A 16,094-nucleotide genomic window follows, 5' to 3' on the forward strand; every position below is an offset into this window, starting at 1 on the left:
AATTTCACAATGTCTTGCAGTTGATGCTGGGTAAATGTGGGTCCCAAATGCTCCCATCTGAAATCCCACAACAGTGCCGTAAAATCTGTGCCTGATCTACTTCTAAGGATGTTTTCGAGTATTCACGAAAATACCTTGGACTACATGCATAAGAACACTACAGAAACCAAAAGAATGAAAAACACAACATTCAGAATGATGAGGAAGGAAGGGGATGGAGATGCCTGAAAGACAACGGTGGGAAACTTAAGACACTTAAATTTGTTGTAGTTTATTCTTTAAACACATGTTATATAAATATTCCTTTGTAACCTTTAACCTTGCAGTTCAACCTTTAACCTTGTATTACATTTGTTAAAGGTTTTCGCAAAGACAATAAAAAAGAAAACCAGTATATAAATCAAGATATTATATGAAATAATTGATTTAAAATGAACAGGGTGTCTAGAGATGGTTGGGACCATTTGGAGCTCAGGTTATTTGGACAGTTCACACCTATCACAGGTCATGATCTGCCTTCTCAGAGTTTTTCCCATCCACACATGGTTCTGACTCCAGCACAGCTGGAGTGTGGACACATGCTTTTCCTGGCAGTTTTTTCTTTTATAGGCAGATTCTACACCATATGGAGCTTTAAAGAGCATAGCCTGAACTTAGGTAACACACACAGGAAGTCAATGTCTTCAGAGAGTAAGAGAGAGAGGGTCAAGTGGTCATTGATATGTTTTCAAATAAAGGCAAAGACCATTGCAAGAGTAGAGAGATGATCCCTGTGATTTGGAGTTTAATGAGTACAATGGGGATCATTTTGTAAAACAACCACCCGTGTAAAAATATATATGGTGAAAAAAGCTTTTGATTGATTTGAGTTTTGTTTTACAAGCCGAAAAAATTTTTAAATGCATTTTTGTCAAAATGAATAAGACTACTATAAGTAGTCTTTATGAGAATGTAACTATTTAAGGGAAAATCCTCCTAAGGCTTTGACCAATGGATTAAAAGTATGTCGTATCTAAGATACTAAATATACTTTCACTTTAAATTTAACATTCATTTTTGAATAGTTAAGACAAGTAAACATTTAAAGCATTTTTCCTGGCTCATTGTAATGTAGTTTTTATATAGTTTCTTCAGTATGTGAGATATGGTTTGGCTCTGTGTCCCCACACAAATCTCATCTCAAATTATAACCCCCATGTGTTGAGAGAGGGAGGTGATTGGATCATGATGGGGGTTCATCCATGCTGTTCTCATGATAGTAAGGGAGTTCTTACAAAATCCGATGGTTTCAAAAGTGGCAGTTTTCTCTTGTGCCCTCACCTCTCCTGCCGCCTTGTGAAGAAGGTGCCTGCTTCCCCTCCTGCCATGATTGTAAGTTTCCTGAGGCCTCCCCAGCCATGCAGGACTGTGAATCAATTTAACCTCTTTCCTTTATCAATTACCCAGTCTCAGGGAAGTTCTTTACAGCAGTGTGAAAACAGACTAATACACTGTGTCAATATGTCACAAGAAGCCAAAACCACAAATATTAAAAAAGAAACAGCCCGGGCATGGTGGCTCATATGAGTAATTCCAGCACTGGGGAGGCTGAGGTGGGAGGATCACTTGAGTCTCGGAGGTTGAGGCTGTAGTGAGCCATGACCTTGCCACTGCACTCCAGCCTTGGCGATAGAGTGAGATATCATCTCTAAATAAATAAATAAATAAGAAACAACTACCTCTTTAAAGAAAGCAGCAACACAAGTAATAAAATATTCAAGATAGAGCAGTTTACCATATCTTCTGGTTCAGGTATACTGATGCCGTGGAAAAACCGGTTACTTTTAAAGATTGATTGATGTCTTGGGATTAATTTTCCTGTAAAATACAAACCACATAATTCATCATAAATTTGGCAAAGAATAATCAAGTGTTTAAATGGTTAATGCCTGAAGGCCAGGTGTGGTGGCTCACACCTGTAATCCCAGCACTTTGAGAGGCCAAGGCAGGTGGATCACTTGACGTCAAGAGTTCGAGACCAGCCTGGTCAACATGGCGAAACCCTGTCTTTACTAAAAATACAAAAATTAGCCGGGCGTGGTGGTCAGTGCCTGTAATCCCAGCTACTCAGGAGGCTGAGGCAGGAGAATCGCTTGATCTTGGGAGGCAGAGGTTGCAGTGAGCTGAGATCATGGCACTGAACTCCAGCATGGGCGACAGAGCAAGACTCCATCTCAAAACAAAAACAAACAAAAAAAACAAAAAACAGGTTTAATGCCTGAAGTGCAGGTGTGAAAGAAATATTGTGCCTGACTGGTCCCTCCAGAGATGAGAGGAATGGGATTCTGCAGACGTATGCCTTCTCAGGTAAGGGCAGTTCTCCCAAACCAGTCTCTTCGTCACATGTGGTCACCATTCAGCCTCCATCAAAAGGTGAAGACTGGGCGCGTTGGCTCACGCCTGTAGTCCTAGCACTTTGGGAGGCTAAGGGAGGTGGATCACAAGGTCAAGAGATCGAGACCATCCTGGCCAACATGGTGAAACCCTGTCTCTACTAAAAATACAAAAAATTAGCTGGGCGTGGTGGTGCACACACCTATAGTCCCAGCTACTTGGGAGGCCGAGGCAGGAGAATCGCTTGAATTTGGGAGGCAGAGGTTGCAGTGAGCCGAGATCGCACCACTGTACTCCAGCCTGGTGACAGAGTGACAGTCCATCTCAAAAAAAAAAAAAAAAAAAAAAAGACAAGGTGAGAGAATGGTACTACAGTCTTTACACACATTATCTCATTTAATCTCATAAATGAGATTTGATGAGACTTCATCTCATAATCTCAAGACAATAGTTGTTATTTATTTATTTTGAGACAGGGTCTCTCTCTGTTGCCAAAACTGGAGTGCAGTGGCACAATCATGGCTCACTTCAGCCTCGATCTCCCAGTCTCAAGCAATCCTTCAACTCAGCCTCCCGAGTAGCTGGGACTACAGGTATGCGCCATCATGTCCAGCCAATTTTTAAATTTTTTTTGTAGATATGGGGTCTGCCTATGTTGTCCAGGTTGGAGTAGTTGCTATTTTAAATCCCTATTGTTTCAATGAGGAAAATGAGGTTCAGAGAAGTGTAATAACTTGTCCAAGATCACACAGTAACCTAACAGATCCAGGATTTAAACTCAGATCTGTAATGCAAATTTCCAGAATCTTTTCAGGGAATGAATCAGACAAAGTGTGGCCGGTAGTGGTACTCTACCCCACATTTTTTATGCTGCAGAATTTTCCATAATACGTTGGAACTGAACAGGGATCTGTCCAGCAGCCATGCTGCCAGGAGAGCCCGTGGGAAGGAATTAACAAATTCTCATTTTATGTGTAGAGGTATCACTTTCTTTGCATCTATGCTGTTGGCTTGAAGCTGTGGCTCACTTTTCAGGTTATGCTGACACATAATGAAAGCTCACGAAAGAAACCCTTGGAGTCCCATTCCTATTCTGCACTTACCTGGCTATGCAACTTCAGGCCAATCATGGAAGCTCCCTAAGCCTCTGTTTCCTCATTTATAACATAGGCACAATTAAAAACATTGTAACTTCCTTAACAGGTTTTTCTTAAGACTGAAAAAGATGATGCGTATGAAAGTAATTTGTAAATTCTAAAGTACTATACAAAGAAGATGTGTTAACATTATTCGAAACTTCAGCAGCCACTCCTAATCAGGAAGTAAAATCAGACTCTTAAGCTCTCTGGCAGGGGTCTGCCAAACTATGGCCTGCAGGCCAAATCTGGCCTAGCGCCTGTTTCTGTACAGCTTGTGACCTCAGAATTGGTTTTACATTTTTAAGCAGATTTTTAAAAGTCAAAAAAGATTTTTTGATGTTTTGTTGCATGTGAAAACTAGAAGAAATTAAAATTTCTGTGTCCATAAAGTTCTATGGGAACACAGCTATGCTCATTTGTTGACATGCTGTGTATGGCTGCTTTTGCACTACAATAGCAGAGTTGGGGAACTGCAACAGAGACTGTACAGTTTGCATAACCTAAAATATTTACCATCTAGCTTTTTATGGAAACAATTTGCTGATTCCTGCTCTAGAATAAAGAAGGGAAACCTCTTTTACAGTGGACAGAAATTGCACTTGATCGAATATCTTACACTAGGCTCTCAGCAGCTGACTCATATCCTTATCCTTATCTTAGTCTGATATGGAAAGTAAATGTATAGTTTATTCCACGGCTAATTGACTTTTCCTGGAAAGGGGTCTGAGAGCTCCCTGAGAGGAGTTAGGGTTCTACATGTTTAGAAAAGGATTGGGCTTTGGCTACAACCCAGACCCCAGAGCAACCATCCTAAGTTTAAAGTTTGAAGAAGCAATAAAACTCTTTTTTCTTCTATTTATTTATTTGTGTATGTATGTATTTATTTATTGTAACATATGAATGCTATGAATGCTATAACAGTTCAGCACCTCTGTCGCCATAAAACGCAATTCATACCTAGTGTTCTGATTATCAGATAAAGTTGGTCCACATCTGATTTTCCAGGCCACAGTGGCTGGCCTGTCAGGAGCTCTGCAAAAACGCAACCAACAGCCCATATATCTACTGAAGAACCATACTGAGTATCTCCCACAAGAAGTTCAGGAGCTCGGTACCATCTCGTAGCTACATAATCGGTGTAGGCATCTCCTGGAACTGCAAATGCATCAATCAGATCAGGTAAGTCAATTCTCCCAACATATGAACTGCTCCCAAGAACACATCAGGCATCCAGCCTTCAATAACCATCAGAGGCCATGATACTCTTAACAGTTAATGCAGTGAGGCACTAATTGAAGAAACAGTTACTGTGCATTGACATAGTAAATTTGACATTCAAGAGCACTTTAGGTAACTAACATCTATTATTACTCCAAACTGGGGCAGCGGGTGGTGTGGTAGTGATGAGGGGAATGAGAATTTCTGGAGTGTGACTTTAAGTCTAAACTGCATTGTTGGTTTCCATTTTATCATCAGCATGGGGGTTGTTGTGCGTTGAATTGCGTCCCCTCAAAAGATAGGTTGAAGTTCTAATTCTTGGTACTGTGAATGTGACCTTATTTGGAAATAAGGTTTTTGCAGATGTAATTAATTAGTTAAGATGAGGTCATACTAGATTAGGGTGGACTCTAAATCCAATGACTTGAATCCTTACAGGGACACAGAGACACAGAGAATGCCATGTGATACTGGAGGCAGAGACTGGAGTGATGCAGTTGCAAGCACAGGAATGCCAAGGTTTCCCACATCCACCAGCAGCTGGGATAGAGGCCGGGCATGGTGGCTCACGCCTGTCATCCCAACACTTTGGGAGGCCGAGGTGGGCACATCACTTGAGGTCAGGAGTTAGAGACCAGCCTGGGCAACATGGCAAAACCCTGTCTTTACTAAAAATACAAACATTAGCCAGGCATGGTGGTGTGTGCTTGTCGTCCTAGCTACTTGGGAAGCTGAGGCAGGAGAATCACTTGAACTTGTGGAGGCTGCAGTGAGGCGTGATTGCGCCACTGCACTCCAGCCTGGGCGATAGAGTAAGACTCTGACTCACACATATACAAAAAAGAAGCTAGGCTAGAGACATGGAAGGGTCCTCTCCTAGAGCCTTCAGAGGGGATGTGGCTCTGCTGAAACCTTGATGGCAGATGTCTGGCCTCCAGAATTGTGAGAAAATAGATTTCTGTTGTTTTCAGCCACTCAGATTGTGGTAATGTATCATGGCAGCCCCAGGAAACTAATGCAGCACTAGACGATTGCATAAATTAATTTTTCTATCCAAATGTGTTACTTAGGACCCATGGTGACAAAGACCTCAATTTGACTCCTTGTACTATGTATATGAGTCCTCTGTGGTATGTGATAGACAGATGACAGAGAGCTGGGTGCACCCTCACTGCCCAGCCCTGCCCTATGCCACAGGTGTGGACTGCCTGGACCCAAGACACCTGCCTCCAAGTGGATGGAAGCCAATCCCAGAATCATCACATGACCCTGAACGATAAGGAGCCCTACAAATGCATTACAGAGGAGGAACAATTGGAAAGCAGCCCGGCTTGCAGAGATGAGGTAATGCGCAATTCTCCTTAGTAAAGTCGTTGGGTAGCCCCAAAGATGCTGCCACAAAAGGCAGCTCAGAAAATAGCGGCTGCAGCTCTGGTCAGTGAACTGTCCTCATAGGAGTGGGAAAAGGAAATAATCTTACTTGCTCATTGCTCTTTTATAAAATTATATAAACTTTTAAAGGATAAAAATTAATAAATACCATAATGGAAATTTGCAAAATGGAGAATAAGAAGGAAAATAACAACCACTAGCAATTGCCACTATTCATAGGCTATGTCAGCTGTTTTATTTGTTTGGAACATTTTTCAACTTAAAAGTCATATATGCTCACTGCAGAGAATATGAAAAAATACATAAGAAAACAGAAAGAAGGTAAATAAAGCCAAGTTTTACTACCCAAAGGTACCTTGTGTTAATCTTTTGGTGTATTTTGTTTGAGTCTTTTTCTTATTTACAGCATAGTTTTGAGTGCTTTTGTGGAGGCAGGGTGATGCTGTCCCCCAGGCTAAAATGCAGTGAAACAATCATAGCTCACTGCGGCTTTGAAATCCTGGGCTCACGTGATCTTCCTGCCTCAGCCTCCTGAGTAGCTGGGACTATAGGGGCTTGAAACTATGCCTGGCTAATTTAAAAAAAAAAAATTAAAAAAAAATTTTTTTTTAAAATTTTTATAGATGGAGGTCTCACTACGTTGCTCAGGCCGGTACAAGTACTTTTGATCATACTACATATAAAATTTTGTGTCCTGATTTTTTTCATTGAATTCTATGCATTTATCATGTTGTTATAAACTCTTCCTAAACTTGAGTTTAATGGCCGCGTAACAGCTTACCAAGTGCATACGCCAGGATTTACTTTACCTTCCCCAAATTGTCCAACATTTTGTCACTACAAATAACACCACATTATTTTTCAATAATCCCTGCATAAAACTTTTTCTGTACTTAGAATTATTTCAAGGCCAGGCACACTAGCTGACGCCTATAACCTCAGCACTTTGGGAGGCCAAGGCAGGCGGATTGTGTGAGCCCAGGAGTTTGAGGCCAGCCAGAGCAACGTGGTGAAATCTTGTCTCTACAAAAATAAAAAAAAAAAAAATCAACCAGGCATAGTAGCCCGCACCTGTGGTCCCAGCTACATGGGAGGTTGAGGCAGGAGGATAGCTTGAGCCTAGGAGGTTGAGGCTGCAGTGAGCTATGATCATATCACTGCCCTCCAGCCTGGGCTACAGAGCGAGACTCCATCTCTTAAAAAAAAAAAAAAATGGAGCTGGGCTTGGTGGCTCATGCCTGTAATCCCGGCACTTTGGGAGGCTGAAGGGGATGGATCACTTGAGCCTAGGTATTCGAGACCAGTCTGGGCAAAATGGCGAAATCTCTCTCTCTAAAAAAAAAAAAAAGAATTATTCCTTTAGAATGATTTTCTATGAGTGGAATTATTAGATTGAGAGGTGTAAACATCACTTATAAAATTATTATTATTATTTTTGAGAAGGAGTTTCGCTCTTGTTGCCCAGGCTGGAGTTCAATGGCATGATCTCAGCTCACCACAACCTCCACCTCCCAGGTACATGCGACTCTCCTGCCTCAGCCTCCCTAATAGCTGGGATTACAGACATGCGTCATCATGCCCAGCTAATTTTGTATTTTTAGTAGAGATGGGGTTTCTCTATGCGAGTCAGGCTGGTCTCAAAAACTCCTGACTTCAGGTGATCCGCCTGCCTTGGCCTCCCAAAGTGCTGGGATTACAGGCGTGGGCCACAGTGCCCATTTATAAAATTATTAAAGAAATTTATGTTCTTTGTAGAAAACTTGGAAAATACAAAAAAGCATAAAGAAGAAAATAAAAATATCACCTACCACCCAGAGGGAAACCAAGTTAACCTGAGGAATAGAACTGGGATCAGTCTGTATGTGCGGCTATGTGTTCTTTTTCATTTAGCCCCATGTTGTGAGCTAGAGCATTTCCCATGTCATTAAAATCCTTTAAAAATATATTTTTACAGTATTAAGTCAGATAAATTCTTTAGCCATTTCCGTATTTCTGAATGATTGGGTTCCTCTTAATTTTTTTCTCAGTAATAAATGGTTCTACAGTGAATATTATGTTGTATTATTTTGGGGGGTAGTATCTTGGATTATGAGAGATTCCTAAAAGCGAAATTAAAGATACAAAGGGCACTTTCTGCTTTCTCAAGGATTTGTTCAAAATTGTGTTCCCACTAAAAACAATCTTGTGAGCTCTGTGTAGTTATTGTTTGAAAAATCTGGCTGGGCATGGGGGCTCACACCTGTAATCCCAGCACTCTGGGAGGCTGAGGTGGGAGGATCACTTGAGCCCAGAAGTTCGAGATCAGCCTGGGACCCATGGTGAAACCCTGTCTCTACCAAAAATACAAAATTTAGCCCTGTGTGGTGGTATACATCTGTTGTCCCAGCTACTCGGGAGGCTGAGGTGGGAAGATTGCTTGAGCCTTGGAGGTGGAGGTTTCAATGAGCTGAGATCACGCCACTGCACTCCAGCCTGGGTGACAGAGTGAGACTCTGTCTCAAAAACAAACAAAAAAACAAAAAATACTCTGCCAGCTTCATTGGTGAAGAGTAGTATTTTAATGTGCATTTATTTGATATCAGTGAAGATGAAGACTATTTCATGTTTTTAGCCTTTTCTTTCATCTGTGAACTGTTGATATCTTGCTAATTTTTCTACTCAGAGCTTTTGTGTTTTTTTTTTTAAACCAATTTATATAAGCTCTTATCTATCAACCTGTTACCAATTTTGAAATATTCTCTCCTTTGGTTATTGACTTTAAAATTTTTACCTCTCTGTGTATATCTATACATCTATATACAGGAGGAGCTTACATTTATTTTGTGGTAAAATATACATAATATAACATTTACCACGTAACCATTTAAGATTGTACAATTCAGTGGCATGAAGTACATTCAGTGTTACGCAACCATCACCACCATGCACTTCCAAAATTTTCCCATCACACCAGCCTGAAACTCTGTATCCTTTAAACAATAGCTTCCCATTCTCCCTTCCCCTAGTCCTGATAACCACTATTCTTTTTTCTGTCTCCATGAATTTGACTATTCTAGGTAAGCATGTAAATAATCATATGATATTTGTCCTTTTCTGTCTGTCTTATTTCGCTTGGCTTAATGTTTTCAAGGTGCATCCATGTCGTAGCATATATCAGAATTTCATTTCTTTTTAAGATTGAGTAAGATTTCATTATATGTATATACTACATTTTGTTTATCCACTCATCCTTGATGGACATTTGGGTTGTTTCCACCTTTTGTCATTGTGAATAATCCTACTATAAGCATTGGCATACAAATATCTTCAAGTCCCTGCTGTCAGTTTTTTGGGGGTATGTACCTAGAAGTGGAATTGCTGGATCATACAGTGATTCTATGTTTAATTTTTTGAAGAACTGCCATACTGCTTTCCACAGCAGCTGCACCATGGTACATTCCCACTAGCAATGCATGAGGGCTCTAATTTCTTCACATCTTTACCAACACTTGTTATTTTGTTCTGTGTGTTTTTAAAAAATAAGAATCATCCTAATGGATGTGAAGTGGTATCTCATTGTGGTTTTGATTTGCCTATCCCTAATGATTACCTTAAGCATCTTTCATGTACTTATTGGCCATTTGTATATCTTTTTTTTTTTACTTTTTATTTTTTACATTTTTAATTTATTTTCTTTTTGAGACAGGGTCTTGCTCTGCTGCCCAGGCTGGAGTGTAGTGGTGCGATCTCGGCTCACTGCAACCTCTGTCTCCTGGGTTCAAGCTACTCTCATGCCTCAGACTCCTGAGTTAGCTGGGATTACAGGTGTGAGCCACTGCGCCCTGCCTTATATATCTGCTTTAAAGAAATGTCTATTCTGATGGTTTCTGAGGAAAATGGCGGATAGGAGGCAGGACTAACTTGCAGCTACGACTGGGACAGACAGAGCAGCGTGTGGAGACTGACATCATGAACTTTTGCTCCAAGAACTACCACAGGAACGTACCAGGAAAGCCAAGAGAATCCACAGACCCTTTGAAGAAGGTGGATTACCGCTGCAGGCTCTGTGGGACAGCCAAGGAGCTCCAAAGACAAAGGTCATATTCTCCTGGGAGCTCTATGGCCCCACCCACTGCCTAATCCACCCTATGCTACCGCAGCTGATGTGCTCTTGAGAGCACCACCTCCTGGCTGGAGGTCAACCAACATAAACTAGTGCGCTTAACAAAAATAGAGCCAAGTCAACCAACATAAAACCAGTGTGCTTAACAAAAACACAACCAAGGACCCTCACAGAGTCCGCTTCACTCCCCTGCTACCTCTACCAGAGCACGTGCTGGTATCCATGGCTGAAAGACCTGACAATGGATCACATCACAGGACTCTTTGCAGACACTTAGTACCAGCCCAGAGCCTGGTAGCTTCTCTGGGTGGCTAGATCCAGAAGAGAAATAACAATCAATGCAGTTCAGCTCTAAGGAAGCCCTGTCCCTAGGGGAAAGGGGAGAGCACCATATCAAGGGAGCACCCCATAGGACAGAAGAATCTGAACAGCAGCCCTCAAGTCCCAGATCTTCCCTCTGACAGAGTCTACCCAAATGAGAAGAAACCAGAAAAACAATTCCAGTAACATGATGACAAAATAAGGTTCTTTTTTTTTTGAGGCGGAATCTTGCTCTGTCACCTAGGCTGGAGTGCAGTGGTGTGATCTTGGCTCACTGCAACCTCTGCTTCCTGGGTACAAGTGATTCTCCTGCCTCAGCCTCCTGAGTACCTGGGACTACAGGTGTGTGCTGCCATGCCCAGCTAAGTTTTGAATTTTTAGTACAGATGAAGTTTCACCATGTTGGCCAGGCTGCTCTTGAACTCCTGACCTCAGGTATCTGCTTGCCTTGGCCTCCCAAAGTGTTAAGATTACAGGCGTAAGCCACTGTGCCTGGCCCAAAACAAGGTTCTTTAACACTTCCAAAAGATCACACTAGCTCACCAGCAATGGATCCAAGCCAAGAGATAATCTCTGATTTGACAGAAAAATAATTCAGAAGGTCAACTATTAAGCCAATCAAGGAGGCAACAGAGAAAGATGAAGTCCAACCTAAAGAAATAAAAAAAATGATACAGGATATGAATGGAAAAATCTTCAGTGAAATAGAGAGCATAAATAAAAAAACAATCACAACTTCTGGAAATCAAGGACACACTTAGAGAAATGCAAAATGCACTGGAAAGTCTCAGCAACAGAATTGCACAAGTTCAAGAAAGAACTTCAGAGTTTGAAGACAAGGCATTCAAACTAACCCAATCTGACAAAGACAAAGAAATAAGAACTAAAAAAATGAACAAAGCCTCCAAGAAGATTAGTATTATGTTTAATGATGAAACCTAAGAATAATTGGTGTTCCCAAGGAAGAAGAGAAATCTAAAAGTTTGGAAAACATATTTGAGGGAATAATTGAGGAAAACTTCCCTGGCTTCACTAGAGATCTAGACATCCAAATACTTCTTGCTCAAAGAACACCTGGGAAATTTATTGCAAAAAGATCATCACCTAGGCACGTAGGCATCAGGTTATCTAAAGTCAAGACGAAGGAAAGAATATTAAGAACTCTGAGGCAAAAACATCAGGTACTATAAAGGAAAACCTATCAGACTAACAGCAGATTTCTCAGTAGAAACCCTACAGGCCAGAAAGGATTGAAGTCCTATCTTTAGCCTCCTTAAACAAAACAATTATCAGCCAAGAATTTTGTATCTAGTGAAACTAAGCTTCATAAATGAAGGAAAGATACAGTCTTTTTCAGACAAAGAAATGCTGAGAGAATTTGCCACTGCCAAGCCAGCACTACAGGAACTGTTAAAAGGAGCTCTAAATCTTGAAACAAATGTTTGAAATACACTAAAATAGAAACTCCTTAAAGCATAAATCTCACAGGACCTATAAAACAGCAACACAATGAAAAAAACCCAGGGTATTCAGTCAACAAGTAGCATGATGAATAGAATAGTACCTCACATCTCAATACTGATGTTGGATATAAATGGCCTAAATGGTCCACTTAAAAGATACAGAATGGCAGAGTGGATAAAAATTCACCAACCAAGTATCTGCTGTCTTCTTGAGACTCATCTGACACACAAGGACTCACATAAGCTTAAGGTAAAGGAGGGAAAAAAGATATTCCCTGCAAATGGACACCAAAAGTGAGCAGGAGTAGCTATTCTCATATCAGACAAAACAGACTTTAAAGCAACAGCAGTTAAAAAAGACAAAGAGAGACATTATATAATGATAATAAAAAAAATTGTCCAACAGGTAAATATCACAATCCTAAATATATATGCACCTAACATTGGAGCTCCCAAATTTATAAAACAATTACTACTAGACCTAAGAAATGAGATAGTAACACAATAATAGTGGGGGATTTCAATACTCCACTGACAACACTAGACAGGTCATTAAGACAGAAAGTCAACAAAGAAACAATGGACTTAAACTATACCCTACAACAAATGGACTTAACAGATATTTACAGAATATTCTACCCAACAACTGCAGAATATACATTCTGTTCATCAGCACATGGAACATCTGCCAAGATAGACCATATAATAGGCCACAAAACAAAAAAATTAAAGAAAATTGAAATTATAGCAAGAACTCTCTCAGACTACAGTGGAACAGAATTGGAAATCAACTCCAAAAGGAATCCTCAAAACTATGCAAATACATGGAAATTAAATGACCTGCTCCTGAATGATTGTTGAGTCAACAATGAAATCAAGATGGAAATTTTAAAATTATTTGAACTGAACAATAATAGGACACAACCTATCAAAACCTCTGGTATACAGCAAAGGCAATGCTAAGAGGAAAGTTTATAGCATTAAATGCCTACATCAAAAAGTCTGAAAGAGCACAAATAGACAATCTAAGGTCACACCTCAAGGAGCTAGAGAAACAGGAAAAAAACAAACCTAAACCCAGCAGAAGAAAAGAAATAACCAAGATCAGAGCAGAAGTAAATGATATTGAAACAACAACAACAAAAAACCCTACAAAAGATAAATGAAACAAAAATCTGGTTCTTTGAAAAGATAAATAAAATTGATAGGCCGTTAGCAAGATTAACCAATAAAAGAAGAGAGAAGATCAAAGTAAGCTCAATTAGAAACGAAACAGGAGATATTACAACTGATACCGCAGAAATACAAAAGATCACTCAAGGCTCCTATGAATACCTTTACACACATAAACTAGAAAACCTAGAGGAGGATGGATAAATTCCTGGAAATATACAACCCTCCTAGATTAAACCAGGAAGAAATAGAACCTCTGAACAGACCAATAACAAGCAGCGAGATTGAAATGATAATTAAAAAGTTACCAATGAAAAAAAAGTCCAAGACCAGAGAGATTCACAGCTAAATTCTATCAGACATTCAAAGAAAAATTGGTACCAATCCTACTGACACTATTCCAAAAGACAGAGAAAGGGAATCCTCTCTAAATAATTCTATGAAGCCAGTATCACCCTAATAACAAAACCAGGAAAGGACATAACAAAAAAAGAAAACTACAGACCAATGTCCATGATGAACATAGATGCAAAAATCCTCAACAAAATACTAGCTAACCAAATCCAACAGCATACCAAAAAGATAATCCGCCATGATCAAGTGGGTTTTGTACCAGGGATGCAGGGATGGTTTAACATCTGCAAGTCAATAAATGCGATACACCACATAAACATAATTAAAAACAAAAATCACAAGGTCATCTCAATAGATGCAGAAAAAGCATTTGACAAAATTCAGCGTTGCTTTATGATGAAAACCCTCAGCAAAATCAGCATAGAAGGGACATACCTTAAGGTAATAAAAATCATTGAGGACAAACCCACAGTCAACATTATACTGAATAGGGAAAAGTTGAAAGCATTTCCCCTGAGCACTGGAACAAGATAAGGATGCCCACTTTCACCACTCCTATTCAACATAGTACTGGAAATCCTAGCCAGAGCAATCAGACAAGAGAAAAAAATAAAAGGCATCTAAATTGGTAAAGAGGAAGTCAAACTTTTGCTGTTGGCTGATGACATGATCATAAACCTAGAAAACCCTTAAGACTCATTCAAAAAGCTCCTAGAACTGGTAAATGAATTCAGCAAAATTTTAGGATAATAAAATTAATGTACACAAATTAGTAGCCCTGCTATACACCAACAACAACCAAGCTGAGAATCAAACCAAGAACTCAACCCCTTTTATAATAGCTGCAAAAAACAAAATACTTAGGAAAATACTTAACCAAGGAGGTGAAAAACCTCTACAAGGAAAACTACAAAACATTGCTGAAAGAAATCATAGATGACACAAACAAATGGAAACACCTCCTATGCTCATGGATGGGTAGAATCAATATTGTGAAGATGACCATACTGCCAAAAGCAACCTACAAATCCAACATAATTCCTATCAAAATACCCCCATCATTCTTCACAGAACTAGAAAAAACAATCCTAAAATTCATATGGAACCAAAAAAAGAGCCTGCATAGCCAAAGCAAGACTAAACAAAAAAAACAAATCTGGAGGGATTACCCTACCTGACTTCAAACTATACTATAAGGCCATAGTTATCAAAGCAGTATGGTATTGGTATCAAGACAAGCATATAGACCAATGGAACAGAATAGAGAACCCAGAAATAAAGCCAAATACTTATAGTCAAATGATCTTTGACAAAGCAAACAAAAACATAAAGTGATGAAAGGACACCGTATTAAACAAATGGTGCTGGTATAATTGGCAAGCCACATGTAGAAGAATGAAACTGGATCCTCACCTCTCACCTTATACAAAAATCATCTCAAGATGGATCAAAGACTTAAATCTAAGACCTGAAACCACAAAAATTCTAAAAGATAACACTGGCTTAGGCAAAGACTTCTCATGACCAAGAACCCAAAAGCAAATGCAACAAAAACAAAGATAAATACATGGAACTTAAACTAAAAAGCTTCTGCACAACAAAAGAAATAATCAGCAGAGTAAACAGACAACCCACAGAGTGGGAGAAAATCTTCACAATCTATACATCCAACAGAGGACTAATATCCAGAATCTACAAGGAACTCAAACAAATCAGCAAGAAAAAAACAAATAATACCATCAAAAAAGTGGGCTAAGGACATGAATAGACAGTTCTCAAAAGAAGATATACAAATGGCCAACAAAAACATGAAAAAAATGCTCAACATCACTAATTATTAGGGAAATGCAAATCAAAACCATAATATGATACCACCTTACTCCTGCAAGAATGGCCATAACCAAAAAAAAAACAAAAACAAAAAACAAAAAACAAAACAAAACTATAGATGTTGGCATGGATGTGGTGAAAAGGGAACACTTTTACACTTTGGAGGGAATCTAAATTAGTACAATCACTATGAAAAACTGTGGAGATTTCTTAAAGAACTAAAAGTAGATCTACCATTTGATCCAGCAGCCCCACTCCTGGGTATCTACCAAGAGGAAAAGAAGTCATTATATAAAAAATATACTTGCATACGCATGTTTATAGCAGCACACTTGCAACTGAAAAAATACGGAACCAGCCCAAATGACCATCAATCAACAAGCAGATAAAGAAAATGTGGTGTATATATATACCACAGAATACTACTCAATCATACAAAGGAACAAAATAATGGCATTTGCAGCAACCTGGATGGAATTGGAGACCATTATTCTAAGTGAAATAACTCAGGAATAGAAAACCAAACATCTATGTTCTAATAAGTGGGAGCTAAGCTACGAGGACACAAAGGCCTAAGAATAATACAATGGACTTTGGGGACTCAGGGGAAAGGGTGTGGGGGGCGGTGAGGGATAAAAGACTACACATTGGGCACAGTGTACACTGCTCAGGTGGTGGGTGAACCAAAATCCCAGATATCACCACCGAAGAAATTATTCACATAGCCAG

General features: G+C 39.6%; 1 protein-coding gene across 4 annotated transcripts in view; it reads right to left on the reverse strand.

Moving 5' to 3' along the window:
* CDKL4 (cyclin dependent kinase like 4) overlaps positions 1-16,094 on the reverse strand; it is a 76,652-nt gene that overhangs the window by 9,971 nt on the left and 50,587 nt on the right. For all 4 annotated transcript variants that reach the window (XM_031655095.1, XM_031655096.1, XM_021924769.2 and 1 more), the window contains exons 6-7: positions 4,470-4,667; positions 1,775-1,857 (exon numbers count right to left, since the gene is read on the reverse strand). In XM_031655095.1, the coding sequence (XP_031510955.1) occupies positions 1,775-1,857; positions 4,470-4,667 (281 nt within the window). The remainder of the gene's footprint in view (positions 1-1,774; positions 1,858-4,469; positions 4,668-16,094) is intronic.

The sequence above is a fragment of the Papio anubis genome, chromosome 14 (genome assembly GCF_008728515.1).
Source record: "Papio anubis isolate 15944 chromosome 14, Panubis1.0, whole genome shotgun sequence".
NCBI classification, from domain to species: Eukaryota; Metazoa; Chordata; class Mammalia; order Primates; family Cercopithecidae; genus Papio; species Papio anubis.